Here is a 12,274-nt window from a genome sequence, read left to right on the forward strand (position 1 = left end):
AAGAAAAAATATTGCAGTGTGACAGGTGTTTTATTTGGGGTGTCGGACTGAGGCATGGAGCAGTGAAGGGTCCGTGCGCTGCCGCAGGGCCCGGGGGATACCAGGCCAGCTCCGTCCCGGGCCGCTGCTGCTGCTGTCCTGCTGTGCACCCTGCTTGCTCCCTGCCCGTTCTCCGCTCCTCGGGCGGCTTCCCGGCCATCGCTGCTGTTCCCACATCCCGTCCCGCTGTCCCCGGTCCGTCTCCCCGGTCCCGCTGTCCCCCGGTCTCGCTGTCCCCCCGCTCTCTGTGTCCCCCTGGTCCCGCTGTCCGCCCGCACTCTGCCCCGGTCTCGCTGTCCCCGGTCCCGCTGTCACCCTGCTCTCCGTGTCCCTGGTCCCGCTGTCCCCTCGGTCTCTGTCCCCCCGGTACCGGTGTCCCCCCGTTTCTGTGTCCCCGTCCCGCCCGGCCCCGCCGGGGCCTCCCTGCTGCCTGCGGCGCCCCCTGGCGGCGGCCGCGCCTCCCTCAGCGCCATCCTCCCGCTCTGCCCTATTGTTCTCCCGCCTGTCGCTCGCTCCCTCCCTGCGCCGGGGCTCGCGTCCTCCCTGCGCTCTCCTCCATCCCTCCCTCCATCCCTTCCTCCTCCTTCTCGCCGCCGCTCCCGCCCCGCTCCCCGGAGCTGATGTCACGCACCCGCTGAAGGCGCGGGCGATCATGGCTGCTGCGGCCGCGGCCGTGCCGCCGGCCTCCAGCTAATGCCCGCGATGGAGCCGGCCAGCCTGCTGCGGTTCCTGCGGAAGCTCAAGGAGGTTTTCGATGTGTGCGATGAGGATGCGGACGGCTTCATTCGCGTGGAGCACTTCGTGGCCCTGGGGCTGCAGTTCGGCCAGGGGGATGAGGTGAGTGCGGCGACTCCCGGCCCCCGCGCAACTTTCACCTGCTGTGTGTGGCCAGACCCCGCCCGGGCCGCCCGTCACCCGCCTGCCCTCACCGCGCTCCCCGTCCCTTTGGGAGCCCCAGGTTCGTGCCTCGGGGCAGCCCGGTCCCGGTCCCGCTCCTTTCGGGGTGCCTCGGGCTCCCTCCGTTCCTCGGGGGTGCCAGAGCCTCCCCTTGGCGGCCTGGAGCCCTCAGGGCCATCAGCCGCCTTCCTCCCTTCCCGTGGAGCCCTCCCCGAAACCAGCCCGACCCCCCCTTTCCCCAGGAGCATCCCCCATCCCTCGGGGCAGCCTTGGACCCCTCGCGTACAGGGGCCGGTCGCGGCTCCTTTCGAGGGCTGTTTTTATTCCGGGTTTTGTCCGTCCTGGCTGGGCTGAGCTCGGTGGGGCACTGGGAGCGGAGCCGGTGCGGTGCCGGCAGTGTCTGGGTAGTCAGGGAAGCACCTGTGCAGGAACCCCAAACCGCCCGGGCATGGGCTGGGAGCGAGGGCTCCCTGCCTGCCCCAGCCCTTCATCCCTGCCTGCCCTCAGCCCTTCATCCCCGCTCCCTCCAGCCCTTCATCCCTGCTCCCTCCAGCCCTTCTTCCCTGCCTGCCCCCAGCCCTTCATCCCTGCCTGCCCCCAGCCCTTCATCCCTGCCTGTCCCCAGCCCTTCATCCCCGCTCCCTCCAGCCCTTCATCCCTTCATCCCTGCTATCCCCAGCCCTTCTTCCCTGCCTGCCCCAGCCCTTCATCCCCGCTCCCCCCAGCTCTTCATCCCTGCCTGCCCCCAGCCCTTCATCCCAGCCTCCCCAGCCCTTCGGTGACACAGCGTAAATCTGGAGTCGCGCCACCGGTCTCGGCGGAGCGTTGCGTCAGTGGGGCCGGTGTAAATCGTGACATCAGTGGAGATGGGAGTGGGATTCGGGCCAGAGGCAGTGAGGGCAACGCCGTGCGCTGGATGGAAACAGTTCCCTTCAGTGATTCCGTCAAGGGCTGCAGCTCCAGCGAAATGAACCAGCAGGAAACGCTTTCCTAGCAGAGCTCTTGGGATGTTGCACTTTACTGTTCAATTTCATCCTTTTGGGATGTTGCACTTTACTGTTCAATTTCATCCTCTTGGGATGTTGCACTTTCCTGTTCAATTTCATCCTTTTGAGATGTTGCACTTTACTGTTCAATTTCATCCTTTTGGGATGTTACACTTTACTGTTCAATGCTTCACGATGCACCCCAGCAATTTTGGGTGCCCAGGAGGAGGAGTGAAGTTGGGACTATGATGAGGTTCAGAAAACCAGTGTCAAACAACCTTTTAGAGTGCAAAAAATAATGTGAGGAGCTAATAAAACAGTGATTTATAAAGGCATGCCAAAGAGGAAGCAAAGCCAGAGTGAATTCAAGTAATTGTTGGAGCAAATTGCGTATTTCTAGCTTGCCACTTGTAATGGAACACAGCTTGTGAATTAAATCAGGAAATCAGGAGACAGAAGGCTTATTACTTACAGATAGTCACAGGTCTTAAACATTTTCTTAATGAGAAGCTGCAATTTGTGGTTTTAACAAGCAAAATAAGGAGAAATGAGTAATTGTAACATGTTTTATTGATTTTGGGTTTATTTTTCTCTTGTATAATTTTATATAAACTAATAGAAGTATTTTAAAATCCTTTTTGCCAGATAAACTGCATCCAAATTGCTTTTTGCACTACTGTGTTTATTTGGAGGCAGATCAGGGGCTTTCTTGTGCAGCACTGAGGAAGGCTGACAAAAATTCCACTGGCTGTTCTGCAGCAGGATGGCACTGAGGTCACAACAATTCTTTTTGGTTTTAGGAATCTTTCAGGTTGCGAGAGTGGAGTGGGTTCTGTAAGATGCAACAGAGGGTTCAGGTGGTGATCTCATAAGCTCAGAGTGAACTGGAGTTATTAGTAGAAAAATATTAAAATGGAGAGAAAGAGAAAACTGGAAATCCCAGTAAATACAGGGCTAGAAAAGTACCAGTTGTCAGTGATAGTTTCAGGAGGGGCTGCCTTGGTGGCCAGGCACAGGAGAGAGTGCCAGTGCTGAGAAATGCTTGCTTTGTATTTCTTTCAGTTGTAACTGGCAGTGTTTGATAAGATATTTGTGAAACTGGGACAGAGAAGTCTTATCTGTATATCCTATTTCTTTATCTATCAGTGTTATAATATAACTTGTTCTGGTTTACTTCCCTGTCCTGGTGTAGTTGGTGTTGGAAGTCCCTTGACTTCAAAGGAGCAGCTGAGTAAATGGGATTTGTAAATCACCCAAAGAGGTTTGCTACTGAAATACAGAATCAATTTTCCAAGTGCAGATTTACTCCAGAGCAACCACTGTAGGTGAGCAACTCTAGTTTAAAGGCTTGTTAAAAGTGAACTTTTCTTGTGATGAATCACAGTTGATGTTTGGAGATGGTGAGAATCTGCTCTCCCAAGGAACACAGCGCTTTCTACCTTGCAGGAACATCCCATGTTCTGTGTGGAAATGCATCTCATGAAATTAAACTGAGGAGACACTGTTAGGGAGCAGTTCCCTTTAACAAATTAGAACATATTTACTGTCAATGAAAATTAATTGTATTTTTGATTATGCTAAACTTCTTGGGCCTCATCCATCCGGGCTCCCTTTACATTCAAAAGAAATCTTTCCATGAGCATCAGTGAAAGATGGATTTGCCCTCATGTGCAATGAAATACAAACAGAATATTATTTTATTCAAAATAGGGTCTTATTTTGTAGCACTGTGTACTGAGTAATTCTAGTACTTACCAACAGTAGCCTGGGGTCATGTCTATGAAATGAGAGAGTATCTATGAAGGGCACACAGATTTCCATCTCTTCTCTACCTCCTCAGAGCCACCACCATCCAAAGTTTGGAGTCTACACATTCTTAATACTAACTTTAGTGGGGTTTGTAGGGCATTTAGCCTTTTGTGGGTTTTTTTTCTTCTTCTTTCTGTTTTCTTTTTCTTTCTTGTGTGTGGTGTGTAGTCAACATGCTGAATTTTATTATTCCTGAAAGATAACAACTCTCTGAAAACTGCCCCAAGGCAAAATCGTTGCAGCAAGGCAGCAGCTTTCCCTGCAAGCAAAGCACTCCTTACCTGCACAGTCAAAATAATAAACTGTAATGTTTCTGGTTAACTTTTTCTATTTTGTTTTAATGGGCTTTTGAAATCTCTGCTTTTAATAGGTTCTAGCAAGTTTGCTTGCAAGCTTTTACTTTGCCCTGCAAAGCGTGTGATTCAGCTAGAGGAAAAAACGATTTGATGTATTGATTTGGCAGAGCCAGGAACAGAACCAGGTCTCCAAATTCCTGAATTTACAGCAGACCTGACTGGCTGTCGAGCACTGCCTGCATATACACTCAGTTGTGGAACTTGTACTTAGTTGTGCATTCTGGCCTCTGCTGTGGGCATTTAACAGAGTCTCCATCAATCTTTCTCCGTGGACACTGATGAGCAGTTGAACACTCAGGGGCTGTAGCAGGACCAAAGGATGAAATAAATCCCTCAGAGATGCTTCTTTGTCTCCAGGACAACACAAACTCCTGGCTGAGGCTTTTGGTTCCGGGCTTGGGTCTGACTTTCCTCGTGAATGGGGCGTTTGCCGTTTGTGTAGAAATCTGAAGAAAGGCACCAAGGGCTGTTTCCACAGTGACTTGACTGGATGGCATGTGCTCACTAGCTAAAGAAACACTTCACATAACACTGAGAAATGCCAAGAGTCGCTCACCATCTGGTTCCCTTTCACTGGGGAAGAGTTGCAGTACAGCCAAGTGTCTGGGAGCATTGTGAGTGACACATTCAGCAAGCCCCAGTTCTGGCAGGGGATTGTGTGAATGTGGATTTCAGGGTAGTGCCAGTTGATGTTTCATTATGCCAGATTCTGCTTAAACTCCACACTCAGTTTTCAGCAACAAGTGAAGTAAGCTGAGCGTGTTGACAGCTTCTTTCTGAGGCAGGTAAACGCCTTTTGGAGGTGCAAACCATGCAGGTGCTCACACAGTCATCTTTGTCAGGGTGAGATCTGCTCATCGACTTGAGCAGTGTCACAACTGAAAGGGAGCTTCAGCAGCTAATAAAATGTATAGGCCAATATCAATTACTCACATGAGTGGACAGTAATTCACTTAAAGCCAATGGTTTACTAGTGGTATAGAACAGAAATAGCTAAGAATGAGTTCACGTATTTCTTATGAAGAGATGAAAATTTCTGGCCAAAAAAAATGGCAGTAGGAAAATGTTTGTTGCTAATTTCAGTCATCAGCCCCACCCAGTCAGGGCTGAAGTTAAAGGCACCAACCTCAAGTGCTGCCCCAGCAGTGGGTTGTGGCTGTGGCTGAGTTTAATGGCACTCCTGGATCTTCCCTTGCTGTCAGATGTGTCCCAGGAGCTGAGGCTGTGGTACTGCAAACAGCCCTTGTGCTGTACCCACTCCAGAAGCTGCTTCTCCTCTAATTCAGGACTGTGATTTCACTGCCTGGCAATCCAGAGTCTTGCTGAGGAGTCTGGGTGAATTTCAGTAGTGAATTCACTACTCCTGGCTGCAGCTCAGAGTTGCACCCAGAAATTGAAGGAACCAAAGTTCCTGTCAGTGTGCACAATGACAGAATAGCTCATATCTTCTTGGTAACATGAGTCTGCAGCCATGAGAAAAAGAGAAAAAAGAGACTTTGGCACTGAAACATGGAAACAAAAGGGTGTTATCAAGTGATACTGCCATTCTTATAAGGGCATGCTTTTTCTTTGCTTTTCCTGGAAATAATTATTGAAAGAAAAAATAAAATATTTGCCTAGACAGTATCAAGGATACAAAGAGCAGTCCCACGTGACAGTGTTTTCTAGGCAGCAGCAAGGCTGCTATGCATTCAGATTCCTTAAAACTCTATTTGCTAATGACCCAGATGTTAAATGTGATTTACAATGACTGGAAAAAATAGAGTTCTGAAGTGGAACAGTGGGTGCTCAGTTTATGGATTAGTAAAGGTACAGCCACTGTAGCCTCCCTAATTCAGTACGAACTAGCAGTGAATATGTTTAAAATAGCCTTTTGAAAAATGCTGAAACCAAGCATGTATTTCTAAAGAGCTGACATAAAGCAAGCTTGGTATTTAGTGTTAATGAAAGGTTTGCCAAAGCACTGTGGTGGAGAGAGGAGCTGTGGGTTTGCTGTGCACTCATGAGTTTAATTCGTTATGTAATGTTTGCATTTCAAAGGTGAGAGCTCTGAGGGGTACAGCTGAGAATTGATGTATGTACAGCTAGGAATTGATTATTGCTGTGTTTTGCAACACAAGTCAGTGATCTGAAACAGTAAATTCTGAATGCCTGAAGGAAAGGAAATCAATTTTGATAGCAATTCTTGATATTTAAATGAATTAAACTATTAAACTACCACAGTGTTTGCATTTAGCACAGGTACAGTGATATTGTGTTGACATATCATTAAATGCAAAAGTAAAAAATGCATGAATGAAGCATAGAAGACAGTGCAGTGTAGAAAGTAACATATGTAAGTGGTGTGTTAAAACATTTAGCTGCCAGGCAGGGCCATGTATTTTCTATGCAAATTTTTCTTCCTCCATCCTGATTCAGTCCATGCTGTTAAGTTGTAAAATTGGTGTTCTTTGTCTGTGATGTGCCTGCATGTTCTCCAGAAATTTGCTTTTGCAAATCCTATGAAGGATTTTGGATTTCTCACATGTATTGATTTTATTCCTCTAATATGATTAAGCTCTGAAAAGCAAATTAAACAAAATTGCTGGAAGGGAGGGTAAGTCTTGGAGGGAGAAAAAGCCACTGCCATCTAGTATTGGTGGTGGTGATCCCCAACACAGAAATTTTTTTGTTTCTAAATTGCATTGTTACCTGCAATTTAGCACAATTGACTCATGCTCAGCAGCAGTGCTTTTGTAGCAATGAAGTGGAAACAAGTAAAAGGCCTTATAATGTTTAATGTTTTTATTCTCTGTGCAGTTGACATTATAGTTTCCTATTAATTTTATCATATTTCAATGCTGATATTCACAAACATTTTAAAATCCTTGATCTGATTTTTGCATCAGACTGTCTGCTCAGGAGTTCTAGCAGTTCTTAAAATATTCAGGATTTGGGAGCACACGTGATCTCAGACCTAGATCCTGGCACAGGCTGCTGAGTAAACCCATCCCTGAGCGTGGTTAACTCAGTGCAGGCTGTGATTAAGCACATGAATGATAAAAGAGTGTGTCAGACACAATCACTACTACTCCAACATATGGTTTTACAACAGCAGAGTGAGTGTAAACCAAGCACTGTATGATACCCTTTTACTCAAGATACGATTGAAGGGCCTCACTTGGAGAGATTGCAGGTGTTTCTGTAGTTGTGTGTGCTGGTTTCAGGTTTTGTGTGCAGTTAAATCAGAAATAATAGCCGGGCTCCTTCCTAAGCCTTGAATCCGTTTCAGTGCTGAAGGATGTTCAGCCCCAGAATGAGAGACAGGGCTGAACTGTGGGGTCAAAATACAACAGGGGAAACAGGGTCAATGCACAGGGCACAAAATGCAGGCACTGGAAAAATTGCGGTGGATTTTAAAGCTGCTTTGGCAGTTTAGTTTGGGTGAAGCATTATGGTTTTAGGGGGTCAAGTGAAAAGCCTAGAAACAGATGAGAATTTTCTCTGTTAGGATTCCTGAAATTAGAGGGAATGGTACTGGGATGGTGTGTTCTGGAATACAGAGGATATTGGGCTGGTGAAATGAGGGGTGGTTTAGAATGATTACATTTCAGAACTTATATATGTGTTTTTTCAAGTATTCCATAACATCACATATACATCTGCATTGTCAAACTTGGTTTTTTCCCCTTTGGGGGACATTCTGGTGGCTCCATCACCTCCAGATGAGCTGACTCTCCCTGATGGGATCCAGATGGCTTCTGGAACATGGGATATTATTTTCCAGTGGCACTTCTGTTGTTATGATAAAATATCCAAGCAAACATGCAAACAGCTTTGTCCATGTGTTTGCATGGTATTAACAGATTTGAGAAACTATCCTAAAATATTGGTGACTGCTAGTTTGGTAGTAAGTGACTATATGGGCAGTTTTGAGCCTAATATAGGATGTGTATGTTGGGATGTGTTCTAAGGCCACTTTCTCAGTGTTGTAACCTACAGGAGAATTTTCTAGGAGAATTTTGCTGCACACTTTACACAGATTCTTTAACAATTGCTTTATCAGTCTGGCACATTATTTTTGCCTTAAAGAGGTAGGAATGTAATTAACTTCACCTTTTGAGGTTTCTTAAAAGTATGATATCTTGATGGATTTCATTTGAAGCTATCTTTTTATTGACACAATTTAAATTGGAATATTTGGCAAACAAGTGAAAATGCTCCAAAACATAACATTTTGCTCAACACAAAGCATTTTTCTCTTTTCTTCTGAGAAACATGAAAAAGAATAAATGGGTTTGATTTCCTTTGCTTGGTAAGAAAGCTGAAAAATCAATTTTTTACCAAGTTATGTATTGAGCAAGTGCAAAGACTTTGTGGATGTTGGAGGAAGGAAAAATATGTTGTTCAGTTCTCTGCCTAATGGAGTTGTGTTTGTTGCAGTTATCCAGAGCTGTGGGGAAAATAAAGCAGCAGGTAAAGCAAAACCATGAATAATGCCAAGCCATGTAAGAGACTAGACAATGTAATCTGCATGACAAGAAAATCAGTGAGTTCGTGCAGGAAGTAGGAACAGATTTAAAGTGTGGTACAAGAGAATGTAGGATTATGGTCCATTAATGTTTGCTTGGCTATGATTCATTTATTGCAGCCAGATATGGGGGAAACTTGTGAATTTTAGCCTCCAGCCTGAAGAGTGAATTGTGTCTTTCATTCCTCAGTTCTCTCTGGGATTGCTTGAAAATAAAGAATTGAGGAGTGCTTTGGGACACATCTTCAAAGGAGCTTTGATAATGTCAGTTTTGCTTTTCCTGCTGAGCAATTACAAGGCCTGGAAGTTTCCACTGAGGAAAACTGCATCTTGCCTCCTCACCTGGGAATTGATGCTCTTTGCCAAACACAAACTGCTCTGCACGCTCGGCTGCATTTCCCTGGGATGTGCTGTGATATTTGCTTCCAATCAGACAGTCAAATGTGGCTTCTTTAGAGAGAGAGTGAGTGAAATTGGTTTGGGCAGTCTGCTGTGGACAGCTGTCATTTGGGAAGGTCTAAATTTGAAGGTCAGTGCATCTGTAACTGCCAGTGTGGCTTTGGGGGTGGCAGATTATGATCTTCATCAATAATCTACCACCTCTCCTGTGTCCTGTAGTCACCTTGACTGGTGACACTGCTGGTGCTGGAGAGGATTTCTGGACATCTTTCAGCAGGATTGCAAGCTTGGGCCCTAACCAAGCTCACAATGTCTTTCCAATGGGTGAAAAGACAATTTGCTATGTACAGGGAATTTGGCACAGGTCAAGTTACTGTTGTTGTGTAAATGCTGGCAGATGCAGATCATTTGTTTCTTGATTTAGATAGTCACCCAGATAACCTCTGGGAAAGGTCAAATATTCCCAAATTTCTTGCATTTTGCCAAAGGTTGTGGCACAGATTGCTTTTTTCTGTGTGTGTAAGCCCATGTGATTTCTCTTACTATATTTTTCTTGTACTCTTGGCCTCACTACTGCCAACTGCACTTCTTTTCTGAGAAATAACTTTTTTCCCCTGTGGCATTCTAAATATGTTTTCAGAAGCCTGACAACCCTGGTGTGTGGCAGCATCCTCATGGTACTCCTGCCTTGTTCTCCCTGAGTGGGTGGTGGGGGCTGGTGATGCTCTGTATCAGGGATTTCTTTGGGGTGGGCACTGAATATTCGGTGCATTGGCACAGCAGGGCCAAACTGCTGCTCTAGTCTGCTGCCTGGGGCCACAGAATGGTTGGAGGAGGAGGAGGAGGGCACCAGGCAGCAGGGAAATTCAATGCAGGAGGATGGATGGTGCCTCAAGGGAGGCATCATGAACAGACTGCAATCCCCACCGTCACTCTGCAGCATCACAGCCCTGCTGGGCACTGCTTCTGCTGGAGACTCTCTAAAGCAATGTGTGATGTTCTGGCCTCACTGTGTTATTCTCTGGATTTATTCCTTCCATCTTCAGGGACAGCCTCAGTTCTGGACTCACCATGGCTTTTTGGTGGGTGCTCCTGTTTGAGTGAGGGTCATTGTTAAGCTCTGGTTGTGTTACAGCAAAATGGCTCCTGTTTGGAAGGGAAGGGAGCTTTGGAGGGATTGGTCTAAGTGGTCATAAACACAAATGATTTACACAACACTTCAGGTGAAAAGCTTGCTTGATTGAGTTGGTGGCATAATGTGGCTATAAATTACCTTTGGGTTTATTGCAGTTGGCTGCTGCAGCAGGTGTTTAACAATACATTCTGTTTGGTGGCACTGCTCCCAGTTCAGTGCCTGACACTGCTTGCATTTTGTAGATGTTGCACTATTCTGTAGAGCTGCTTCCCTGTGTTTGTGGCACAGGGTGAAGAGAGTAGGAGAATAGACTCCTCCCATGGCAGGAAATTGCTGATGTCTCTATTTTAGGGAAGAAGTGTAAAGAGGCACATTTGAAATACCTTTTACAGGGGGAAGGGTTGCCATGGATAACAGCTGTGAAACATTAACATCACACCACAGCTGCCACCCCCTGCCCTGTTTGACTGTGTTCTGGAAGGACCATGAGCATCAGATTTGTCCTCCAGACCTCTGGATGGCAGAGGATGGCTGAAGAGACACAGACAGTTACTCCTGTTGGCTTCCAGAGGTGTTTCCTGAGCCCACGGGGACACCAGGCTGAGCTCCCTCTGCAGAGCAAAGCTGCAGAATTGGCCTTTGGGAGCGGGGATTTTGGATAAAGAGGCGTGTCCTCAGTCCTTTGAAGTGCCAGTGAAGTGGAACCTCGCTGAGCTGGTACCTGCCTTCCCTTTTCACACTGTGTAACTGCCTTACAGCTCCCAGTGCCTTAGAAGGTTCATTCATTGAATAACACGTGTGCCAGTCACAGAAGGTACTTCTTTAATTAACCAAATACTATTTCGACTTTAATTTCTCTTCTTTTTCCCCTGTGTTCTCTCTCCCACTCTTGCTGCTGATAGAAACATTCCCATTTTACAATCAGTCTTTTAGTCATCACTCCTGCTTAGCTTTGGTGAACCTGCTGTCTGTAGCCCTGTGCCACCATCAGCTCCACCCTGTGGTTTCCCTAAATCTGCTGGACAGAAGGATCTCCTTGGGAAGGGGGAAGGAGGATGTTCCCTTCTAAAGGATTGCAAACTTATGGTCAGCAGTGAATGAATGCAAAGGAAATAAGTGGTGAAGTGCACCCTGTGAAACAGGGAGTCACTGTTTGAGGGAGTACCTGTGTGTATCTTAATCCCCACAAGCAGGAATTGATTTCTAGGAGTAAACTGCCAGCCTGCAATGGAAATGGATTTTAAGACCCAAAGCATGTGTTCAGTGCACACTGTAATTAGATTGTGATTGCAATTTCAGCACAGCACTGAACTTCAACCTTTTAAAAACTCCATCTTTCTTCAGAAGCTTATGGGGTTATCTATGATATCAGCAATGGACTCAAGGAATATCACAGCTATCAAATGGGGAGGAAAGGAGAGGCTGTCAAAAGATTAAATTTTGACAGCATTTTAAATGTTACCCCTTACACTGTATTTAATGATTCTCTAGTTCTTCTAAAAATCAGTGGCTCTAAAATACTCCAGTCATTTTTGAAAATGTGATTTTATTTCCCCAAGTACAACACAGACTTAGTGAAATTTTGCTTTGGCCCTAGGAAAAGACTCAGGAGGTGCTAGACACAATAACTCATTGCTCTCCACAGAGCAATTTTCCCCTCTGTCAGAACTGGCTGCTGTGCTTTCTGTTATTAATGAGGGAGTTACAGTTCTCTTTAGGAGAGGTTTCCATGTTATCTGCTGCTTGGCACTTCAGAGACTCTTACTAAAGAGCTGATGTGATTCCCATGAAGATTTTGTGCACTCTCTGTTAAATGGGTCACTCCATGCCAGATAACATGAGCAGTGTCTGCACCACTTCTTGGGACCAGCAAGGAAAGCAGCTCAGTACAGGCTGTGTCTCAGCACTGCTTGAAAGGAAAACCCCCCATGATTTTAAAATATTCATCTTTGCTCAACTAATAGGACCAAAATAAAATAATAAAATAAATTGGGTTTTTTTGGTGCCAGATTAATAGATTTAGGTCACAGACTGTAAATGAGTGTGACTCAGCTGTGTGAATAAATCAGTTCACTTGATTGTGGGATGAATTTACACTTTCAAAGCTTTTAATAGGTAATGAATATTCAGGGTCTACCACATG

The 12,274-nt window shown here is 46.0% G+C and overlaps 1 protein-coding gene across 2 annotated transcripts in view; it reads left to right on the top strand.

The window, feature by feature from the left end:
* The first annotated feature begins 489 nt into the window (after positions 1-489).
* RAB11FIP4 (RAB11 family interacting protein 4) overlaps positions 490-12,274 on the top strand; it is a 109,808-nt gene continuing 98,023 nt past the window's right edge. Inside the window, exon 1 of one of the 2 annotated variants that reach the window (XM_064728863.1) lies at positions 490-876. In XM_064728863.1, the coding sequence (XP_064584933.1) occupies positions 733-876 (144 nt within the window). In that variant the 5' untranslated portion in view covers positions 490-732. The remainder of the gene's footprint in view (positions 877-12,274) is intronic. The other variant, XM_064728864.1, reaches the window with a different exon arrangement.

Source organism: Zonotrichia leucophrys, chromosome 18 (genome assembly GCF_028769735.1).
Source record: "Zonotrichia leucophrys gambelii isolate GWCS_2022_RI chromosome 18, RI_Zleu_2.0, whole genome shotgun sequence".
Lineage (NCBI taxonomy): Eukaryota > Metazoa > Chordata > Aves > Passeriformes > Passerellidae > Zonotrichia > Zonotrichia leucophrys.